This window comes from Gambusia affinis, linkage group LG06 (genome assembly GCF_019740435.1).
Source record: "Gambusia affinis linkage group LG06, SWU_Gaff_1.0, whole genome shotgun sequence".
Classification (NCBI taxonomy): Eukaryota; Metazoa; Chordata; class Actinopteri; order Cyprinodontiformes; family Poeciliidae; genus Gambusia; species Gambusia affinis.
Window position 1 is genome coordinate 27,040,931 of NC_057873.1, and position 24,377 is coordinate 27,065,307.

The following is a 24,377-nucleotide window of genomic DNA, read 5'->3' on the forward strand; positions in this document are numbered from 1 at the left end:
CCGTCAGCAGCTAATTGTTTGACAGCGGGAGCGCTCTCTGGGATGCTCTGACAGCAAACATGGAGATGACACACACTAAGTATGAAAAAACAAAGAAACCTCAGCTGAATGCAGATGTGAACCATGAAAACGCAGACAAAGTTCAACACCTGGTCACATTCATTTCAGACAGTCCAGCTCCGCTCTGTGAGGTCGCAGGTAGCCTGTCGCAGTAAACGATAAATCAATGCTCTCCACTGACCCTCCCTTCCTCATTTCCTTAGTGTAATGTCCAGTTCACACTACACCATCTTAGAGCAGTCGGCCGATTTTCAAAACCTGAGAGATCACACATTAGCTGACAGAAATCCTAGGTATAATGGTTCGATCCTGCCGTGTGATGTCCAACAATGGACACAAAATAATGGCTACAAGTCCAGTTAACCGATTTTAAAACCAGGCATTAATCAATGCTTTACTACAATCTACCTGCAGTGCATGTGGCTCTAGTGTCATCGTAACGTCCTGACTGAATGAAAATCATTACAACCGATTTATGTCACGTTAACGAAGAACAGCTGAAAAGTTACCGGGTTCATCAACTGCGAAGCAATTTCACTCCAACTCCTCCCCTCGTTGTTTCTATATTCTTTGTATGAAATGTTTTATGAACATCAATGTTGTTTCCACATATCATCTCTAATGTCTGCTGGACTTCGGGTTGCACCGTGTCAGCTGTTTGGGTTTCTCCTCCGTGCTTCTGATTGGCTACCTGTCACATTCAACAGGCTGCTTAACGCTCCCAGTCGGGGAAAACCCCTGATTTAGATCGACGAGGATCTACCGTAACACACCACACACTACAGGACGATCGGTTATGAAATCACAAGCGACAATCTTAGAACAACCAACGTTCTAAGATTGTCATAAGGGGAAAATGTAGGTGTGAACTAACATGTAGTGTGAACTATTGCATCAGGTAGTCGATGTTCCATCTTCTCTATTTAAATCTAATGATTACTGAAGGGCAATATGGTAAACAAACTTTATAATCTGCACTCTTGGTTGAATGCAGTATTTATTTACACTTTGGTGTTTTTATTCAAGTACATTTTTGTTAATGTAGATTGAGAATCCATTTTATTATTGTTTTTGGTTGTTTTGTTTATTTTATCAGTTCCAGTGTTGGGTGTTCTTTTGAAAATAAAGTGCATCTATCTTTGCCAGGAAATCACATGCATTATGTCATTTCCATTAAATCAATGTAAAAAGGTCTTCAAACAATATTATCATTTAGCGCAATAATTTTTGAGACAATTAATCGCTCAGCAAATTTTTTTATCGTGACAGGCCTAGTTGCAGGTGATAACAACCCAAACAAGCAGCAGGCGTCTCTCCACTAACAGAAAGACAGAGCTGTGAAGAAGCAACACGATGAAAAACACACATCTATTCCCCTCCAGCAGTGACGAAAGGCCTCCTTCCTGGTCAAGCAACCTCAGATGTTTATGTCAAGTGTCTCTGAAGCAGCTAACAGCAGCGGATATGCTAGCAGCACACAGACTGATCCGGGTGAAACTGGTAAAAATCACACTGCACTCACCGTGAAAGGAACAGATCACGAAAAGCTCATTTAGCTCAAAAAAAGAAAAAGGAAAAGCCTTCAAACCCAAATGTAGCAGCGTTTCCTGTAATCTGCTGGAAAAAAAAAAAGGGTTTATTTTTAGCCGTCTGAAAAGAAAGAAAAAAAGAAAACCTTCACTGACTCCTCCGATTAAAAGTTTGACCTCGGTCGTTCTGCTCTGGCGAATTGTGTGACTATCTGATTCAGAGCTTCAAGGTGAAGCTGTGGAAGAGTTTGAAGAATTTCAAGTCACAGCGTTAAGCTAACACAATTGCGGCGTCCATGAGAACTTTATTTTTAGACCGAGTGAATGAAAAGGCATTGTGGGAGACGGATCCACAAAGAAGATAAAAATACAGCAATAAAAAAAAAGCCTCTCTTCACCCAAGGAGAATCAGAATAAGTGCAAATTTAACTGCAGCATTACTGAGAGCTAAAGAGAGCATTTCAAGACCAATAACCAGCTGTCTTTACAGTAAACAGAGAAGGATTGTACCGATCTGATATTGATATCGGATTTCGGGTTGATATTTCTGTCCATCACCGATTGTAACCCACATTCAAACCCACCGGTTAATAATAAATGAGTCAGTTGTTCTCATACACGCTGCTGCTGTTTGATTCATACTGATATTGCATTGGGTCGGTATTTGAATCGTCCAATACTCAAAGCTGTGATATCGGTATCGTATCAGAAGTGAAAAAGTTGCATTGGGACTTCATGATACAAATACGTTTGTATGGAAATCCCACCCTTAGCTTGACATGCGTCCTCCGCCGGAGCCATTTCTCACGTGGGCTGGAAGGAGAAAACGGAGCCGAGTCCAGGTGGTCCGCTTCCTGGGTACATACGCAGTCGCACTGCATGAGCTGCCAACAAAGACACAAATATCCAATTATTAAAACACGTACAGTAGAGAATGACACTTAAACTTTTTTTTACCCTCATTCTCCGACGTTAAATCATAATAAACTTTTCCTTTTTTAAGTCAATTGAGATTTTCAAAGACGATGGATGAAAATTAAAGCAAAATTAAACTATACCATGAGTAAAACGTCTTTTGCTCATGTTGGTGTTTCGTGCATTTTAAAAGTCATTTCTCTATGTCCCTTTAAGACGCTGCACTATGTGAACAGTCATGTGACTCCGCCCCATCCAGTCTGTGACACAACGTGAAAGAAACTGTGAGGTCGAGAAAAATGGCGGCGGCAGCGCAGAGCCGGTCAAGGAGCAGCTCATTCCCAAAAAAATGTGTCAATAATCATTTGGCAAGATTTTAGATTCACCAAGGACATTGGAAGTTGAGTTATTTTATTCTTCTAATCTTGTTCAGTTGTGCTTATTTGTTCAATAACAAGCAAGCTCACATTTTCCTCATTTATTTGTAGACTGTGGTTTTAAAGTCCCTTGAAGTGGCAATGAAAATAGAAAAGAGTATTTAAGATCATTTGTTTTATTAGTTTCTTCAAATTCAGATGTTTGCTGCCAGGCTAATGTTTTGTAACATTCTTTGGAAAATTTGTAAAACCCTGTCTCAGTAAGATCAGTTTATCAGTAAACTAAGTCCAGCAAACCACCATGAGAAGTTGGCTGTAGGTTACTCAAAACATTCTGATCAAAGTTCTACATTATAAAAAGGCTATTGTATCACATACAAACAAAGTGGATCTTTTAAATTTTAAGTAATGCGAAAACAAAATCCCTAAAAAATTACTTATTTTATTACTCTGGTATATAGCACACAGAAATATTTCCGATAATACATTTTGAACTTCAGTGAGTGAAAAATAGTCTAATTTATACTCAAAAATAAAAAATAAATACATACATTTATATTCCCTCAAATCTACAGAAAACTGGAGTTTGTACATCAGCAATGACTTAGAAAAACACTGTGGCAACATTGTTGTGAGAGGTTTACTGAGCTGAAGCCCTGAAACTTCATTTGCAGTTTGAGTCTTATGAATCTCTGCGCTAATGGAGAGAGCAACAGCAGCATAGATTAAGTGCTAAGAGGGGATTTTGTAAAAAGTCGTTAGATGAAAAAAGCCCTGGATGTGATTTCTGACTCACTTGAAACTTGAGATGCTCTCAGTCTAAACACATTTCCAGAAACTTGTCAAACTTAAAAAAAAAAAAACATTAATAAGCTTGATTGCAGGAAATTGCTTTCTGCTCTTATCGTCAATATGACAAAACATCAAGTGAAACTGACAGCTAAATGATCCGCTTTTGAAGAGCTATTTACCGCACTCCTAGTCCACTCATATATATATATATATATATATATATATATATATATATATATATATATATATAAATATATATATATATTCTTTCAGGTAACAAAGGATCCAAAGATCGTCTGAACCGAGACAGGCTTAAAATTTCTGATACTTGCAGCCAGAATATAATTACATGCCACATTTTTATATATTTTTATTAATAATAAAGAAACACAAAGAAAACAATAAATCAATTTCCTTCCACCACATAGTTAATTCCTAACATGAGGAATAATCAGCGAACAAAGCTTCCTCAAGTCTAAGGTTTGACTTGAAATTGGTAAGAATTAACTGGCTACAGTGTAGATTAATTCATTAAAGTTGGATAAAACGTTCACATTTTATAATTTGTTTGGAAATCACATAACCTAAAACTGAACCCTTTATTTTAGGTAAATTAAAAAAAAAGAAAAGAAAAATCAGTCACCAATCATGAAGTACTAACCTGCTTTCATTCAGTCACTGCTGTCCTTCAAGTCATACTGTAAGCATGATGTTACAGATAAAATATGTGCAAAATAAAGTATTTAGCTCCAAACTATCAACATCAGCTGCAAAGAGCATTACTTTGGATTAGAAAAGACTAAGTAAAAACATCACAGAAATATTCCTCATCGCCTTCCGGGTGCGAACAAAGGTAAAGAGTGAAGCAGCAGAATCTAACAGAATTTCTGTACATGTTTTTTCATCAGAACAACCGTGTTATGATTTACCACCCGGCAATTACTGCTGAGCATATATTCCCACTCCCATACATCATTACGCAACTGGCCGGGTTTAAATTAGCCAATCTAATTTTCAGTTCCATAATTTAAGTGGTTTTCTTCCCACAGCCTGATGAAAAAAAACAAAACTTTAATTATTCATCGTATTAAGAGTTTCTGTAATATTAAACTTTCCTTTTCATGTAACCGGAGATGTATTTATGACCACTGCTTTTACGAAATTATGTAAAGCGCAAGAAAATCCACCAGATTATAACAAGATCACACAAACAGAGCCAGATCCGTTCGTACATCTTTTCTTGAGAGTGTTCTCCATTTGTTCTCCGGCTTACTGTAAATATGTTCTGCAAGGCTTTGATGTACTTAAACTAACACTGTCTGTCACGCAATTAATCTCCTGACCTTCTGTCCCTGGCACCGCATTATCGTTTTGAATGAGATAGATGAAGCTCTGTGCTCTCATGGGAAGATGATTAATTGCAGATTTCAGTGTTTGATAACAGTCAGGATGTTCTGTGTGCGCCTGCGGGGTAAAGTGACGCTACATTACTAGAGCAAAAAAAAAAAAAAAGCTGAAAAGTTAAGATTACAGCAAAGTGGTTGCTGTTTTTTTAATTTTCAAGTGTTTTTTGGATTCACAAATACTTTTTGTTTCGAGACGTGAAGAAGTTTCACTTTATGGATACGTTAAATGTAACTTTAGTTTCTTCATTCTCTTCTGCGGCACCGTTAAGATCAGTATAATACTTTTGCACATCAGTTTGTGTGTCAGGAGAAGATTGGTGATGCTTTATTAATGTGACACAAAACGCTTTTTTTCTAAATGTTTTTGCATTAAATTGCAGAAGTTTCAGAAATGAAAAGACTAAAGAAAATACTCCTGTGACTTTCAATGTAATTTTTTCTATAATATCACACAATGACAGCAGCTATTTAAGAGCCCTATTTCCACAGCTCTAGTGAATATGAATGACAGTTTTAATCAATGAATAATTAGTTTGAAAAAGATAACAGTCTGATTGGTGAATAACTACTGCTTCACACAAACAACCTTTTCAATTTTCTAAATTTTGTAATTGTTAAAATCTCTGTTGGCATTTTTTCTCCCTAAAATCAAAGACAGGAAATCAACATTCAATGCAGCAAATGCTGCATGATTTTTAGTCCCGTACCAGCAACTGGCTTATGTTAGTGCTTTAGCTCTGCTTCATTTCATGGTTTAATTTCATTTTTCTATTTCTTTTTTCTTTTTTTTGAAAGTAAGAGATCTCAACTTCTGTAAAAAAAAAAAAAAAAAAAAAAAAAAGCACAACATCAACGGGGCTCTGCTACCTGACGGAGAACAAACGCGGCAACGTCGGTGGACTCCCAGTAGGAGGCGTGAAAAAGATGGGGCAGAGCTACCGTGGGGAAGGTGGTGAGCACGTCGGGGCAGTACAAAGCAAAGTCCACCCTCTTGGAGCCCCACCAGCCGCTGGAAACTGGAGACCAGAACACACGTTATGAGTTAAAGACCCGCCGGGTTCTGGGCTGTTATATGGCTCTGTTTGCTTCCCACTCACTGTTGGCGATGGTGTTCCCTAGTTGGCTTATGGAGCACACTGACATTTCGCTTTCCACGCTGGTCACGCTTCCTCTATGACCTCTCGCCTCGCCACCTCCGTCTATCTTCTTCTCACAGGAATGCGGTGAAGCTGGACCGCCGTGGGATTTGCCACCTTCCAGAAACACGCCCGGGTTGCTTTGGATGCTTTCTGCTGTAGGTGGAAAAAAGAGAGAGAGGACAAGTGGAAAAAGAAGAAGAAGAAGAATATACCATAATGACAAAGCAAATTAGATAGGTTTATGCAGGTTTATCCAATACTTTTAGGACCTTTATAAGACCATAATGAATACAAATGAATACTTTCAACAAAGATGTACTCAAAGAAATGTAGGGGACCAAACTGTGAAATTTTGGGGGGCAGTTGTGGCTCTTGGCTGCTAGCTAGAGATATCTGCCAACTATCTTTAGTTAGCTATGGAGCTAGAGATAACTAGCTCTTTTTCTATCGTTACCGTTTGTCATTTTACTACTTATGTACTTTAATGTATTTTGTAAAAACCCACAAACTTTGTCCAAATTCTGTCAAAGATGCCAACAAAATAACTCAGAATAAAAAAAGCATAAAATCACCTAAATGTCATAAGTTTGACGATATCTAAAAAAGAAAAAAATATCTGCATTGGTGGCCTTTTATTTATTATATCAATACCAAAAATATGCAGTATTGCACACCTTCAATCTCTCCAATTCAGCGAGTTAGAAATAGTAAATCAGGAAATTTGTCACTAGAGTGATTTGAATTTTCAACAGACAATTTGTCTTTGTGGTAAGGCACATCTTATTTGTCACTTATTGACCAAAAACCCCTGAAAATTAAAAGGAGCCCCAAACTACATAGAAAATTATTTAAACAAAAAATAGTTTCTCCAGGCACAGCCTACATCTAACCTTATGCTAGACAAGATTTCCTGTGAATTGTTTCACCTCTCCTTCAGCTTCAACTTTCAGAAAAATGAAAAATCTTTCATCTTCTGTCAAGAGCTTTCAATATGAATGCTCAGAGCTAAACTGCAGCACATTTGTAGCACCGGCTCTGCTTTGTGACCGTGACATTAAAGTGCAAGCTGATCTGGAGCTACATTTATTTAATAAATGTTACACGTGGCAGAAAAATAACACTGCAGATCTTCCTGAACACACAGCTTCCACAGTGAGACATGGAGGCGATGCTTTCTGTCAGCAGGGACAGAAAAGCTGTTAGGAGGTAATGAGAAGATGGATGGAGATAAATCCAGGTCTGTTTGGGAGGGCGGGGAGAGAACACCACAATGACCCAAAATACACAGCCAGAGCTAAAGTACTCTGGTATACATCAGATGAATTGAATATGTAGGTGGCCTAGTCAAAGTCAAGACTTAACACGTAGTAGACAACTCGTAGTGTTCTCCATCTAATCTGAATAGTTTGTGAGCATTACAGTCTCTAGGCTGCCAGAGACAAACCCTAAAGATTATTCCACTTCTCAATTATTCGCTTTTTTGTGTTGGACAAACATCTAAAGTTTCAATAAAACACTGAAGATTCTTATGACGAAGCAGCTGAAACACAATGCCGCCCTCTGCCTGGCTGTTCTCACAGCCATTCACACCTTTAAATCTGTCAACTAAAACCTTACATTCTGGAAACCGATCGACAAACGACAACAACAGACGACTCCGGAGACAAGGCGGATCGGTCGGTCACTCCTGCGACCTAAACAGCCGTATCTGAGCGATTGTTGTAAGTTACATCCTTCCAGCTGCTAACTCACGATCGCTGCTGAAGCAGATTTTTAGCTCTATCTCAAATGGTATTAGCGGCATTTAGCATCTATGCACCACAAATCTGGAACAAACTTCCAGAAATCTGTAAAACAGCTGAAACACTGACTTCCTTTAAATCTCAACTAAAAACCCACTTGTTTAGAGTTGTATTTGAAACGTAATCAATTGCAAATTTATTGACGGAATCTGACTTAATATTGTGTTTTTAATGTTGATTCTATGTTGCATTGTATTTTTGTGTTTGATTTGATGTAAAGCACTTTGAAATGCCTTGCTGCTGAAATGTGCTATACAAATAAAGTTTGATTGATTGATTGAGCTGTAGTAATCACCGCTAAATTCTCTCTTCTCTCCTTGGGTTTCTTCTTCTTAAAGAGAAAGCAGGTAACTTTTACAGAAAATATTCTTTATACATTTTTTTTAAACTGTCACCACGTTGGGACGGTATAAAATGAGATGGGTACTCTGTGAAAAATTCAAACTCCTCCACCTCCTTCCTCTGCAGAAATACATCGCTCTCAGTCAGAAACAACCAATCAAAGCCAGGAGGAGGTGCTTAGTGCTGCCAATCAAGCTAATTCTCCATTAGCATGGCCACCGACGATGGTGGGTAAACAGCTTTCCTGTGATGTTAAGTTGGTTCTTTGTCGTTAGCACAGCTGCAGTGCATACATAATGGTGACAGTAATAAGACCCTCCTCCTTGTTCTGATTGGTTGTTTCTGACTGACTTGTGTACGTCTGCAGATGGCAGTAGGACCACAGACCTTTCCCCACAGATTGTTTGTGCCATAAATACTGTCACAACATGGTGACAATCATAAAAAATTACAGTATATATATTATACTATAATTAGCATATATAGTATGTATATTTCTATAACCAAGTATATTTCTATACTTGTTTTTGTATAGATGTTACCTGCTGCAGTTCCTATTTTATACGGTGCCGTATTCACCACATGATAGTGTGATGTTTTGCTTTTCTTTTTCTTTTGCTCTATCCTTTCTAAACGCTTCCAGGAGCCACAAGCTTTCACAGACACTTTGATCTGTTCAGGTCTCAGCAGAGTGACAGCAGCAGGTCATGGATGTCAAGAACGAATCAATCAAACTCCGCTTTCCAACCAGTTCTTTGGTCTACAGATCGACCTCCCAGATGACAGAATGCACGTATGTTTTAAAACTAGAATTAAAACTAAATTTAATACTGATTTGACATTCAACCTCACACAAGTAGATGCACAAAACAAAAAAAAAAACAAAAACCCAAAACAAAACTGTGCTTCTACTGTATTTGCTCTCTCGTTTTATTCTGAAGGAGCTCTGGAAGAGCTGCTCTGCTCTTCTCCTTGAATCCCAGGATGTCTCTGATGTTTGAGATCTCTAATCAACCCGAGCCGAATCTCTTCAAACAGCAGGAGAGCGAGAGCTTGTCTGAGGATGTGTTGCTAGCCGGGTGCACACGGCTGAACCTGGAGCAGAAAAACTGATTTTGTCAAAACGGGGAAATTAAAACAGTAATTCTGCATAAAAACCAACATGACCAACCTGCTATCTCACAATATCACCATCGCAGAAAATATACATTCATCGCGTATTCCTGCCATCCCTTTAAGGAAGTGCACACTTCAGGCTCTCTTACAGAGCACTTAGTCCTCCAGAAGAAATGTTGAGCTTAAAACGAAAGCAGTGTATTGCATGTCGTGAGACAGATATGATTTTCGTTATGTATACAGAATTTCATATGTAGTTTAGGTGTTGGGGCAGAGAGGAGGACGGCAGATACATTGATTTAAACAGAGAACTCAGAAGACGGGAACAGATTGGTGACAGCAGGATCTGACAAAGAAGGGACCGAATCACAGAGCATTTACACTTGGGAAAGTGATTACTGAATCCTGAACAAGTAAGTAAATGAGCAAATGAGGAAAAACCCCAGAAAGATTTACGAAGCGACTAAAACTAAACTCATCAATTGCTAATGTTAATGATTGATCTTTTTATGAGGCTTTAAGTCTAAAACTCACAATGTGTGTATTTGATGACCATTATTCTACTCCTACACAAAACCTGTTGACAATACTTTATCTCACTCTCATCTTGTTTTCACTAATAATTGTCGTCTGTCAGATTGTCTTTTCTTCCACATGTAAATGTTTGTTACTTGTATTCTTAATATTTTGAACAAAATGAGACTGTTCCTGGATTTGCACTATTTATTTACTAAATTCTCTATACTTGACTGATATTGATCTTTTTTTTTAACTTGTACTTTTTTGGATTTTATTTGGCGTTTCTGTCTGTGATAAACACAAGCATCATATTTCTTCATAAAATATTGAAATGATCAATTATTTGTCCCCTTTATTACATCTTCTTGAGGCCAAAACAATCCTCAATGATAAATATCTTTATGAAAACCTCCCATCTCTGTTTCACACAGTTCTTTCACAGTTATTGACTTTAAATTTATCTGGGAGTGGATCAAGTCCCAGGTAAACACCGTAAGCATTATCCTTCATATAGTTTGTTTCAACTTAACCGTTGATCTCACTGACAACCAAACGAAACCAGGAGATAAATCCAGCCCAGCATGTTGTGAACGCTTGTCTCCATTTTCACATCAGTTTGTGCAGAAGTGGTTAAACAGGGTGAAGAGGGGAGTGGAAACCCGGTTTAGTATGTTGATGTGACGACGTGCGCCTGCTTGCTAATAAGAGCTATATCAGCTTTGTTTTCTTCTTCTTCCTCTTCTTCGAAAGGATTCATCTGCGTCTGTGGAAAGAATAGATTCCCCTCAGTTTCCCCCTGACACGGCTTTCTAATCACATCGCATTTGTTCTCGCGGAACAGAAAGATCGGCATTACGTGAATTATCTCCGCACAAAGAAACCGAGTGAGGCAGCCAGCCGTCAACCTCTGCATCTGGAAATGAAGGCTAGCATGCTGGTTAGCTCTCTGACTGGAAGGTTAGTTAAAAAAAAAAAAAGATATCCAAGGGTTGCGGCAATATGTGTGTGTTGGGTTTGTGAAGGATGAGCCGCAGCAGGAGAATACAAATCGACTCCGGCTCCCACAGAGAGAATCAGACGTGGTTAATAAATCCCCTACAGTCGAGGCAGAGAGAAAAGCCTGTTTTTCTGGGTTGTTAGTTAGAAAGAGAAAAATATTTTCTGTTCTTTGAATTTTTTCTTTTTGTATCCAAGTTATTTGTTGTAAGGTTAAAAAGAAAGAAAGAAAAAAAACATTTGTTGAGTTTCCTGTTTGTGTTTACTCAGACCGGCATTCCTAAACATTTCAGGCCAAAAATAATTTGGTCTTTTTGTGTTTTGTTTTATTATTTGACTCAAATTTCCAGAGTCCCAAGTGAAACTGTAAATGACAAGGAAAAAATTAAAATAAGTAATTTATGGAAGATATTTCTACAGTAATCAGGATTAGATGAACAAACGGATGGATGGTTTTTGCGGACAAAGTGACACTTTGGGCATACAAACAATTATTTGACATATTTATCCAGGCTTGGAAGAGACTATTTTAAAATCATATTGCATACTTTTCCGTACTGCAATCCTGCCAGACTTTGCTGGACAATCAAAACTAATTTCAAATTCAGATGGTTTAAGATTTCGTATCTGAAGCACAGTGACAAAATATTCCATGAAGAGCCGCTAAGAAAGCCTGACTTGGCTTTGAGTCGCTATATTTTGAGTGTGCAGCAACTAAAAGGTTAAAATTGAACAGACGCAGCAAACATATAGTTTCCTCAATGTGCTGACAGTGACTCACTGCTGAGAAAAAAAACAGAAATGACTAGTGTTTAGCAGTGGCCTATACTAGAGAAATAGATAGCTGTGACTTTTAAGTTTCTCATCTGTTCTTAAAGTTCTTTAAGTTGGGACGACATGTTTCGCTTTCAGAGATATTTTACCCAACTATAAACTAACGTCTTGATTCTACAGGTCAGACAATAACCAGGCCTCAACCTGTTCTATATTATATTTTGATTGATGAATTATTCTTTCAGCTTGATCAAAATTTGCACATTTATTTCCCTTTTTTTCTCTCTCTTTGCCACACAATGAACTGAGAGAAACGGGACGATTACTCTGGCAGTGACTGAGAAATGGAAAAAAAAGGGGGATGTGGGGGGAAAAGAAAGTGGCAGCTGACGTATTTTGTAAAAAAACACAGAAATTCAAATGATTTCTGCTGTCAGAGCTTTGGAGAAGACGAGGCTCACATGGTGACAAGACACAAAACACAAAGGAGAGAGAAAAAGAAGAAAGTCCTCTCTCAAGGCAGAGCGACTGAAACGGCTGATGACAGTAATAAGGATTCATGTATGTGGAAGTGATTGTGAGGGAACATTTTTGACAGAGTGAGGGAGGAATAAAAAAAAACCCCATTCCAAACAGGATCCTCTCAGCTTCCACATCTATTAATTAGAAAGAAAAAAAAAAACATGTAACCTTTACAGTGAAACACAAATATCCAAACAATCACCACTGATTGATACCACTCTGATGCCATGCGTGTAGCATGTCATGTTTCCTTCTGGCCTAACAGCTTAAAATCGATATCAGATGTCTCCTCCTCTGCCTATCAGCAGCATTCATCATAATAAACGCTGCACAGTCGACAGTAACTCATGTCAAAGTCGTTCCTGACTGAAACTCTATGCCTTCAGGAGCGCTAATTGCTATATTACGGAACAGGAAACGAATGCCGCCGCCGTCGCCGCCACTGTTTCCGCGGCGCGGCTGCGCCAGCCCGTTGTTTTTTTTTTTCTTATTTCCACCCAAAGTCGACAGCAGGACGCGGCTGATCGATGGGAACGAGACGCGGACCTATAATTAAAACCTGGCACAGCCGCCAGTCGATGCTCTGTCTGATGTTCACGCTCCGTAACCTTTGTCTGCACCGCCGGCGCAGGGAGGCGTTACGCACAGTGTCGTGTGATTGGCTGAGTGAAAAAGTAATTAATATAATACGGTGGGGGGAAAAAAAGAACATCTTTGGCATCCAAATTAAGCAGGTGAAGGTAGGAATGTGTCATAAAGTTTGAACGCAGGCTCCACTGGCAGTGAGAGAAAAAAAAGAGCAAAGATTGCACATGGGATTTGTGCTTTGAAGCAACATCTGCCGTGTCAAACATCTACTGACTGATAGAATCATTGTTGCTGCGTTAGTGAGTAATTAAACCCGATTCAGAGATAGAAAGTCAAGCAGGCTGATCGTTAAGGGAACAAATGTACCAGCACAAAGAAGAACAAGTCATCATACAATCTTTTTGTTTTGATTTAGGGCTGAAACAATAAATCTTTCAGTGATTAATCTTTCAACTCTAATGATATAATAATAACCTAAATAATTAATCAATGACTTGAGTAAAAAGACTCATAAAAAGTTAAAGTCAGGGCAGAAATTAAAACATAACTGTACAAAAAATATGTTTTTATATTTGCACTTAATATAAAAAAAGCCAACTCCTAACGAAGCATAGTTTTCTGTTTCTGTAAACAACAACAACAAAAAAGAAAAAAAAATCTCCCATTGAGCACATTTTGCTAACCTATTTTGAATCAGTTAATCCAAAATTAATGGACAGACAATCCCTACAATCCCTACAACAGCATAGATAAATCAAACAAAAAGGTTGGATTTTTTCACATGTTGATGTTAGAAGGATTAATTATTTTTTTTTAATTGCATCCTTTGCTACAAATCATTAAGTGATCATTAAAGTAATGGTATGTTGTTGCTTTTTATGCAATAAAAATGTAAAAAAAAATTTAATTCACAAAAGGAAGTGGTTTGTTTATTTCTATCCTTTAATGTATTTCTAATATCATATTGAAAAAAGGCATTTAAGTGCTTAAATGAAAAATCTGCAGAATGCCAAAAAAATATTTTTTTAATCCGATTAATTGAATAATTGTCAGAATAATCGATTATATATATATATATATATATATGTATATTTTTTATGAGCAAAACATACAGATTTCACATTATTATTATTAAAACGTAGATGAAGCCACAATAGAAAAGCTGCTTGTGACAAACAAAGCACCCTATAGCTGCTTCCAGGGAGTTCTGGAGCGCCAGAATCAGCCAAGTGGTGCTAATCAAACATACTGATAATCATCAAAACACCATCGGCGCGGCCGCCTCTGTGAAAGCAGGAGTTTTCCCTGGTTGCTTGTCTGGAACATACGTGTTGTTGACACGATGCCAAGGTAAACATACGTCAGCAATGACCTTAGAGAAGAAACTGTTGCTTTCTTTGCAGAGAAAAATGATTTACAAGTGTGAAACATTAGGACAGCTGCCAATCTGTCCAGAAGAGGAAATGCAGGCAAATTCACCCAGACATCTGGCTGTGCAACGCTCAAGAGAAATTTAAACAGAACAGCAAAACAAACGCTGCTCAGCCTCAACAGCTGTCACTTTGTCTGCTAACTGTTAAATGTGCATTCTTGAATAATTTGAAGAAAACTTAACAAGTTTTACTTGCTTAAAAGCTTTTTTTGTGGGGTGTGGGGGGAAGGTCTTATTATTGGAAATAATGACAGGCTCATGAAAATGCATCTGAATCAATCAAGAATTCTAGAAAAAAACCACAGCAGAAATGTCTGCCCACGTTTCACTGCTGCTCAGCTAAAATACCCCAACAAACAGAATACAGCAGGAACAAAAACTGTGCTTTCTGCCATAGAAACATTCAGAGTCAAAAGGTTTTATTTTATACCATCTCTGGAGAATCACCAATACTTAATAAAATTAAGTATGGGTGAAAAGAAGAGGAAATGTTTTAGATGTTGTATAATCTAAATCAGGGGTCTCAAACTCCAGTCCTCGAGGGCCGCAGTCCTGCAGTTTTTAGATGTGCTACAGGTACAAAACACTGGAATGAAATGGCTTAATTACTTCCACCTTGTGTAGATCAGTTCTCCAGAGCCTTAATTATTCTATCCAAGTGCTGCAGCAGAGGCACATCTAAAAGTTGCAGGACTGCGGCCGTTGAGGACTGGAGTTTGAGGCCCCTGAAATAATCTGAGGTCTTGTAGACATGCAGCGGGACTTTATGTGGCTATATTAGCACACTTTTTGTCTCGTACTGTAATGGACTCTAAATATCTGTTTTAACATGTACACACTCACAAATACGGAGTTTCCTCAAATCTCCATTTTGGTCAGAGATTTTATAAGTAACTCTTTTTTTATGTGAATGAGAGGACAAAACGCAAAAAATCTGTTTTCCCAGAGATTGCAATGTGTGGACTAAAATGCTTTAGGCTTCATCAACGACCTTTATTATCTGCATGCTAAGGAACAGGATTTTATTTTAAAAATTACAAAGCCCTATCCTAATAGACAGGACTTCGTTGGCCACAGTCTGCTAGGATAAATTGTTGGACTCTGTCCTACTTTCTTCGTCTGTAGGTGTTTACAGAGGCAGGAGAATAAAGCAATGCATCATAACTACTGTTTAAAGAGAGTCTCTGTGTCCCACAAGTGGGCCGAAACATCCTTCAAATAAATTTATCAACTCATTAAGGACTGAGTCTGCACAGCGAAGTCTTTCAGGGAGATTACAGCAGCACTATTTTTTCTCCTACCTGGTCCTCACAGAGCCAAGCTGAAGGTACCACACCCCGACAAGATCGAGTATAATTACTTCAAACCTCTGGCTTTTCTGGCTCGAGGCTTGGATTTAGCTCCGCCTCTGCCGCACAAACAGACTAGAGATGGGATTTAGGCTGTGTGTGTCCTCCATCCATATTTGTGAACATGTTAACCCGTCATAAATTCCCATTAGGATGTCATTAAGTCCCTGCAGAAATTAATTCCCCAACCAAGAGATTTCCTTAAAGCTTTCAACGTCCCTTTCGAAAGGTAAATAGCCAAAAAATTATTCATCTCATTGTGCAATCGTGCAAGAAGACAAGAATAAGAAGCAACAGTTTCAAGAGACTCTTTCAGCATGAAATCCCAGGTCTTACCGATGAGCAGCGAGCGCCCATCTCCAAGAGGGTAGCGCTGGTAGCGCGGCACGGCGAACGGCGGCAGCTTGTGGAAAAGAGGCTGCAGCAGGGGCTCCAGCCTGGAGGCTGAAGGATCGGAGGGGTAAAACAGGTTGAAGATCTGGGAGCAGGCTGGGCGAAGCTGGCCCACTGGGGAAGGGAAAACAGCAGAACGGTATGGTAACAGGTGCAGATTATCTGCAGGATTCACCAAGTCAAATTTAAGACTTTTTAAGACCATCGGAATGCCAGCTTGAAAGAAATATTTATGATTGGCGGATCTTGTTGGCTCATACGGGCTGGCAAAACAAGCGAGCCACTGGTGAACACAAATATTGTCAACCCAACTGGTGATATATGCACCCGTGCACGTTAAACGCTTAAAAGACAGCCAGCTAGCAAGGGTGTACTAGCAACTAGTTAACAAACCGCTGACTAGCTGCTAGCAGCATGTTATAACACAGAACTGAAGATGAAAGCACCTCAGACGTTTGCCACATAGACAAGACCCGCAAGAAAAAAAAACACTATATATGAGATTATATAATCCAATCATCCCAAAATGTAAAACCTGTAATTGACATATTTAAGCCCAACCTAGATTTTTTTTTGTGAAGAATTTAAGACATTTTAAGACCTGAAATTTAGATACATCCAGTTAAAGCTTTTTAAGACTTTTTATATAGGACACGCTGAGGCAGGTCATTAAATTTTTTAGAACTTAGACTTTTATTATTTTTGCAGAGCAATGATACAACCATGCATTAAAGGTACATGACACAAATGTTGACAATAGAAAGTTTTCCATAAATAAACATCTTAGTCACAATTGTAGGTTCATCGTCATACAACCCCAAAATAAGGATACACTTTGGGAGGGATAGCTAGACATCATATGCAGGCAGGTCATTTTAAAACTGTATCTCAAGTTTTCGACATAAACTTTACTTGGAGAGCGAGTCTGTTTCACTCAGTTCAGTCTGTGTGCGAATGGATGGAAATACGTTTAACACTCAATTTTGATTATTTATCTTTGATTTTTAGAAGTGGAAAATATTTCAATCAAATTCTATCGCTTTCCAGACTGTAATAAACTCGGCGAAGATCACACTAACAAATCAGATTTTAATCCATTGTGAAAATCTACTTCAGCTTTTTGCGCACTAGAGTTCACGAACCGGGTTTCCAGAACATAATGGGAACAAATTCCGAATAAGACAATCCATTTATAGTCCTTCAGGTCTGCAAGGGAAAGTAGGACTCTCTTTTTTTCTACTGCAAACAGAGTTTAAATGATTGATTGGATATTTGTCACGTTTTATGTGGTACATGGTTGTGGTTCTTACCGTGAATAGCAGGCAGCACCGTGCGTCTCATGGCCAGCACCAGTCCCAGAGGGCAGCCCAACAGGAAGCAGTCCGACACCTCAAAGTCGAACCGGCCTGGATTCAACACCAGACTGGTGCTGCTGCCACCGCGCACCTCTACACCCTCCTTCATCAAACTGGACGAGGGAGAACAAAAAACAAAAAACAAATAATTTACAGTAACACAGGAAAACGTTTGTGTTGATGATTTTCTATATGACTACCAGAAATTTGTCCAGGATTAATCTGAAATGTTAAACATCAATAAAGCCTATGCAGAATATTCAAATTCAATTTCTCTGTCTTGGCTCAGATGAGTCAATAATCCTTTTACTTTGCCGTGATTCAGATGTTGGCGTGTTAGTTTTATCGTGCGGCAGTAGCTGTCAGCGCCCAGCCTTTATGACTCAGCCTTCACAGGCCGCTCCGCGCCAACAGCTGTTTAAACAGTCCAGCCGGTCACCGCCACGTCGGCATGCCGACCGGCTCCATCCCTGGGCTTTAGCAGCCGGCCAACATTTCCCCATTACGTCCTACACGTGGAGGGAGGATTAGCCAGCGGTCTCCAGCTATCTGCTGAAGCCAAATCAATGGCCTTTTGATTGCTTTCTGCAGCTGTTTTGGCTTCTGTGTTCTCTCATACCCACTTCTGCACCCTTCTTACTTCTCTTTTTGTTTAGTTTTTTTTATTGCAGTGGAACATTGTCGCTGTTACAATCGTCTTTCAATTTCAGAGGAAGTAAATCTAATTCACTGCAGTATTTTCTACTGGATAAACATGATGTGGACTGTAGCAAAGATTATTGCAGCAGGTAAGGGAATCTTCTCCACTCCTGGCATTAACTAAAACTACAAACTAATGTTTACACTTTAGTTTGTATTCAGTTTACACTTTGGGTTTCAGTATTTTTCAGGGATTCTGTGTGGAAGACTACGTACTGCTATCAGGGAGGACAAGAAGTTTTTAACACCGTCTCATAATAACATGGTGACTATAGTGAGCAAACATGAACAAATATATTGCATAAGCATGTATAAAAATGATGTGCAATAATGTGTAACTGTGATAGTTATATTGTATAAATGTCATAATTTTATTGTAAAAATGTGATATTATATAAACATAATATATTATATAAATGTGATAATTACATTGTTTGAACTTGATAAAATTATTGTAAAAATGTGATGTCATACAAACATAATGACATATGGTATAAACATGATAATTATCTGGCAAAATCTAAAATAATACTAATAAAAAAAAAGATATTTCACTGAGAGTTCCAAGTCAAAAAGTGCTGCTGACTAAAAAACAGAAGGAGGTCATGGTGGCCTATCTCACATTTACTAAAAAACATGATCCAATCAATGGAAAGGCTCCAGTTTTTGATTTGTTAACTAAAGGTCGGGTTAGACGGGAGAATGAAAGTTTTGGTGCGGTCTAGTTAAAGTCTGTATTCAAATTTGATTAAGATGTTGTGGCGCACCCTCAAACAAGTCAACGGTGCTCAAAAACCATTCGCTGTGGGTGAATTTAAGCAATTCTGCAGGGAAGAGGGAACGAAAACTCATCATAATCAGGACCAGAAACAAAGCAGAGTCTGGTGCTCAAAGAAACAATCATGGATTGGAGGATTAATGTCAGAAGGTGATATTTAATTAGTCATCCTGGTGAAGGAGAATATCTTTGGGATCTCTGAGGAAATAGAGAAGGAGCAGAGGGAACTCTCCACGCAGCCTTGCTCAGGTTGACAGGGAGTTTAAAAAGTTGCAGCTCCGCCGTCATAAACCTTGTGGCATCACTGGGAATTTATTGGACTGAAGACTGAAGAGTACTTTATCTCAGTTGGCTGTAAGTACTGCAGGAGAGTGTAACCTGGAACTGAAACCATTTCTTTGGACAGAGTAAACATGGCAGCTGGTTCTCTTCCAGGCTCATCCAAGCTTGGCCAAATGAACCAGTAGTTCACAGTTTCCATCTGACTGCCTGAAACGGGCAGAGAAATGGAGAAACACCAGCTGCAAATACAGCAGCAGGTCTGGAATGACAAGAAACTTTGCTGGACAATAAAATTATCCCAGGAATGATTGCGATAAATGAGAATATTGTTGCGTTGAGGCAGTTTTCATGTAATATTTTGATAATGACTTCATAATTCAAGTTCGGCCTCTCAAACGCTAATAAACTTAAATTTTGTAAGGAACACTCTACACTGGGACTGGAGGACATTTTAAATATCCAAACTAAAAGACGACAACTAAAAACAATTCAACACAAATAAAAACCACATACAACAGAAACCATAAATAAAATAAATTATGATGTCTCTGGAAACAAAACTGCCCACCTGGTGCAGTTCTACCAGTTGTTTGCTAATTGTTGCTGGCTAGTCTGAAGGAGTTGAGTGGTGGAGTCATGGGAGATGGCGCTCGGGTCCCGCAGGAAATTAAGAGATTTCTTAAACATGCATGAAAAAAAAAAAAATCAGGGCAAAACTCCAGGTATGTTTTTGATGAGGGAACATTATAACATAATGTAAAGCTCAAAAAAGTCAAATTTATATAATACAGCCCCTTTAACACGCCCATAGCGACTTAATAAAGGCTTAATTACTTTCTTAAAAATTATTTTCAACGAGTGACCATGCTCGAAAAATAGACTTTTGTATTTCTTGGTCTAGATGTTAAAATCTGATTACCCAAAACAGACAAATGAGACAAAAAGAAAGAAAAAAATTATACACTGGACAAATCTTAAAACATGGGTCGTGTTTTCCACCTGGAAAAAAAGTTGTGCTGGCCCGTGGAAGAGGTGTCCCCGTCGTACGAGTCGCTCTGCTTGCGGCTGAGCGACGGGCCGCCCTGGCCTTCGTTGGGAGCAGAGATGTCGATGTTGCTCTTGCTCAGCCTCTTGCTGGAGCTCAGGCCGGGACTCGACTCCCGCAGCCGGCCCGTGTTGTCCTGAGGGGAAGGAGGAGAGAGTCAACACCAGAGCCACCGGACGGGACCGGAGACCGGTGTGACGTGATGGGAACCGAAGCACTTTCCCAGGTGAACCGCCGACGTGCTGGATGGAGACAGCATGCCTGAGCACGAGTGAATATTTCAGCGGTGAGCAACGTAAACATTACCGGGAGGGAAAACACGCAGCACAAGCAGCTTTAGTGAGGCAGTTCAACACTAATGTTTTGATGAATATTTTATACACACACAGACTCAGGGGCTACAGACGGTGTTCGGGAACAAAATCCCAACAAAAACCAGAAACGGAAAACAAATTGTGAGCAACACATTTCCCCGTTTTGTTAGGCGCTAGTATTAAAACCACTAAAGAATAGCTATGTAGCTAGGCCCGTCGCAATAAAGAATGAATCAATAAATCACATGATAAATTTAAAAAAGCTTAACAATTAACAGCTACATGATTTATCTTTTTTTTTTTCTCTCTCTCTTTTCTACCAAAAACTGGATGATAAAAGTCTTTAGTCTGGTGTTTTGGTCTCAACTTGCTCCTTTCCTGAAGGACAATTTTGTTTACAGAGATTCATAATTCATTTTATTTTTGTTGTTTGTGTTGTGTTGTTTATTTTTGGATATTTAACATGTCTTCCAGTTCCAGTGCTAAGTGTTAAAAAGAATTTAAAGTTTCCTAATCTTTCAGAATGTGCTCTTGCATTATTATATCAATATCGCTACATTACTTGAAAATGGCCTCGAAAGAGTAATATTGTTTATCATAATAACTTCTGGAACAAAATATCGTCCAGCAAAATTTGCTATTGTGAAAACATAGATGTAACTAAAAGAAAAAAAAAACTGGCTGAAGGAAGAGACAGAGTTGCTTTTGCTTCTCCGGGAAGCAACAAAGTTGTCCCAAGGACGTTGTCAAGGACGTTGCCAAGGATGTTGCCAGGGCCGCACATGTTCTCTCTTGCTGCACTTTTAGTCGACAAATGAATACGAGAAACAACAAAAGCGTGCAATCTTGATCATGATTCTGTAAGCATGCGGTGCCAGGGAAAACTTTCTGTCATCAGCTCTTCCAGTTCCCCCCAAACACACACACTGAGTCACACAACGATGCATCATGGGTGTGTAATTGCTGGAGCGCCGAGGCTCTACCTTCAGGCTCTCTGTGCTGTTGTTCCTGCTGCTGCTGGTGGGGCTGCCGGGCCTCGGGTGGTTGCTGAAGCACAAAGCGTCAAAGCACAGCACTCCGCCCACGCAGTCGCCCATCAGGCAAACCTGCTCACAGAACACACACACATACACACGCACACACACGAGTTCAAGCTCCTCTCTTCGGTCGGTGACGGTCTCAACAGGAAGACAGCTGAAGAGGAGGAGGACGAGTGCGTGGAGGGTCACAAAAACACATAGAACATGTTAGGGCTGAAACGATTAATCGTGATTAATCGGTTAGTGAAATAACCATGAACTAATTTAGTAATTGATTAATCGTTAGCCAGAGCATACAAAGTAAAAAATAAAAGCCCATTTTGCTGAAAGACCAACAGCCTCAGAGCAGTAATTAGGCTAAAACTGTTCTAAAATATATACATTTAAGATGAAAATCAATTAATCAACTCAGATTAATTGAAATCAACAGACATATCTTCCTGTAGAAAGAACGTTCTCTAATTTTCTTTTAATATATTGTGCGAAAAGGCCACATATTTCTCATGATTGAAGCTGCACTGCATTTAAGTTATTTAAGTTAATAATCTGCAGTGAGTAAAACTGTGACGATGTTAATGCTCCGGTCCAGATTTCCTCTTTTCTTCTCGTTCTTTTAACGCAGCACTAATGCGTTAGCTTAACATCTCCTTTTTTTTAACCCGTGTTTGCTTTGTTGATTAAGTGCACAAATAAACAAAGCGGGAAACGTCATCGCCACGGGAGAGATAATTATTGCTCAACTAACACGGGAGAAATGTTAAAAAATTAGCAACAGGAGGAAAGAACAAGACATGGAATTTATTCATTTTAGACTCAGACAGAAAGAAAATCAGAGGAAGTCAAAATTGATTAATCTAGCACACTCTTAGAGCTACAAAAAATAAATATCAGCGCAATTATCGTCATTAAAAGAGACTTGTTGGGGCTTTTTATGATTCATCTAGAAGGATTTTAGCTCTTAATTCATGTGCTAACAAGTTATGAGTATTATATCATTTTAAATAAAACCCAAAGCCGTGAATAAAGAGTAGTGAAACGCTGGAGAGTGGGGGGAGAAACACTCCCATATTCAACACCACTTTTCATTTCTAAGCTAGCTTACTTAACAAAATGAGTCTGCTTTTCATGACTTATGGTGGACAAAAATGATTCGCTTCTCACAGCTCAACCTCAGAAATCATTGCCTCACTTGACAACTAAATTGGTTATGAGGTGCCCTGTGCAGGAGGTAAAAGGCGATGCCTCTGAACAAGCCGTAGACCACGCAGCCCTCTAATAAATAACTTTTACTTCTCTACTTCATTATTCACCAGTGTGACATCATGACGCTCCCTTCTCCTTTAAAATCAGAAGCGGAAACAACAGACCTGGCCGGTAAATCCCTGACCGTCCTCAGACTGCAGAAAGCTGCGGTAGACCTGGTTGGCTCGGTCGATGACGGTCGCCACGGCGTCCTGGTAGCGCGGGGACACGATGGCGAGGAGCGGGAGCGCCGCCAGAGGCAGGTGGTCCACGCTGCTCGACACGCAGCTCTCGTCGTAGCTGTACGGGTTCAGGCTGGGAAAAGGAAAGAGTGGAAGCGAGTTAACATAGAAGCAGGAAGTTTTAGAGAAACGGAGTTCCAGCTTAGCAGAGGGATAGTTTTTAATTAGCTATTACCTCAAAACAAAGGCTGGGAATCATTTGCAGATTTTAAGGAGTTTATCTGTCTTTCATTAGGGAGTAAAAAAGGGAAGGTTACTTTTCACAGCTTGGTCATTCTCTCCATCCTTGGATTGTCTTGAATTGTTCAGCATTAGATCAACGTGAAAAGGACTCCCTATGAATTCAACTGCGCAGTTGCTATCCATCAATCAGAAGGTCGGTCGATTTCCGGCCTCTTCAGCATCAAAGTGTCCTTGGGCCAGATACTCAGCTTCACAGTGACCCTGGTATGCTCAGCAGCGGGAATAAATACACTGTATGAGAAGGACGGGAAAAAAAAATCTACCTGCAACAGGAAACTATATATAAAATGTTGTCTGAGGAGGAGAACCGCAAAGGGTGTCATAAGAACCAAGCCAAGGTTACCGAGACGCGCTGAAAGTCCAAACATTTGCTCCCTGTGGACGGCTGCTTTTCAGCTGAGAGGTCAGTTTGCTCTAAAGAGTCAAATAAAGTAAAGAGTTGTGACACTTTTTCAATTAACATTTATAAGAGATGAGAAAAAAATGTAATCACCAGTATGATTATATTATATTACTCTGTCTTCTATCTAGCAATCTAGAAAATGCTTTAGACACAATAATGGAGGATGATGTTTCTATTGTGTGAACAAACTTATTCATACGTGATCTTAGTGGCTTCTCTTATTTAATGGAAACACTTTTTACATTGGCTGAATATTCACAAAGTTTTTTGCACATTTGTAATGGAAACACAGATAGTGACAATGTGCATAATTTTCTCTAGTTGTTTGAGGAACTGGTGTGCTACCTAAAGGTGAGCAGATCAATATAAAATATCGATAATAGTATCGATATAGCACGGGAAGAACAATAATTCAGTTCCAGATTTCCTCTTGAAATCGTATTTTTGTATTGTAGTGTTTTTGTATTGTTTTGTAGTTTTGTATTGTAAAAAAAAAAAGATTTTGCTTTGATATTAATTTTGCACTTCATTTAGAAATCAATGCACACACATTTTTGATTTTCTATAGTCTTTGTTTATCAAGTAAATATGATACAAATTGACAAAAAAATGACTCTCTCTTTATGATTTAATCAGCTTCCCTCACAAAACTCAATAAGTGCAAAAACAAGATGGCTTTATGT

At 39.0% G+C, this 24,377-nt stretch overlaps 1 protein-coding gene across 5 annotated transcripts in view; it reads right to left on the reverse strand.

The window, feature by feature from the left end:
* The window catches only part of pitpnm3 (PITPNM family member 3), a 131,619-nt gene that overhangs the window by 13,438 nt on the left and 93,804 nt on the right, over positions 1 to 24,377 (reverse strand). For 3 of the 5 annotated variants that reach the window (XM_044118545.1, XM_044118544.1, XM_044118546.1), the window contains 8 exons: positions 22,932 to 23,121; positions 21,508 to 21,630; positions 20,165 to 20,346; positions 17,362 to 17,519; positions 15,995 to 16,165; positions 6,177 to 6,371; positions 5,947 to 6,095; positions 2,357 to 2,473 (listed from right to left, as the gene is read on the reverse strand). In XM_044118545.1, coding sequence (XP_043974480.1) covers positions 2,357 to 2,473; positions 5,947 to 6,095; positions 6,177 to 6,371; positions 15,995 to 16,165; positions 17,362 to 17,519; positions 20,165 to 20,346; positions 21,508 to 21,630; positions 22,932 to 23,121 — 1,285 coding nt within the window. The remainder of the gene's footprint in view (positions 1 to 2,356; positions 2,474 to 5,946; positions 6,096 to 6,176; positions 6,372 to 15,994; positions 16,166 to 17,361; positions 17,520 to 20,164; positions 20,347 to 21,507; positions 21,631 to 22,931; positions 23,122 to 24,377) is intronic. The other 2 variants (XM_044118547.1, XM_044118548.1) reach the window with 2 other exon arrangements.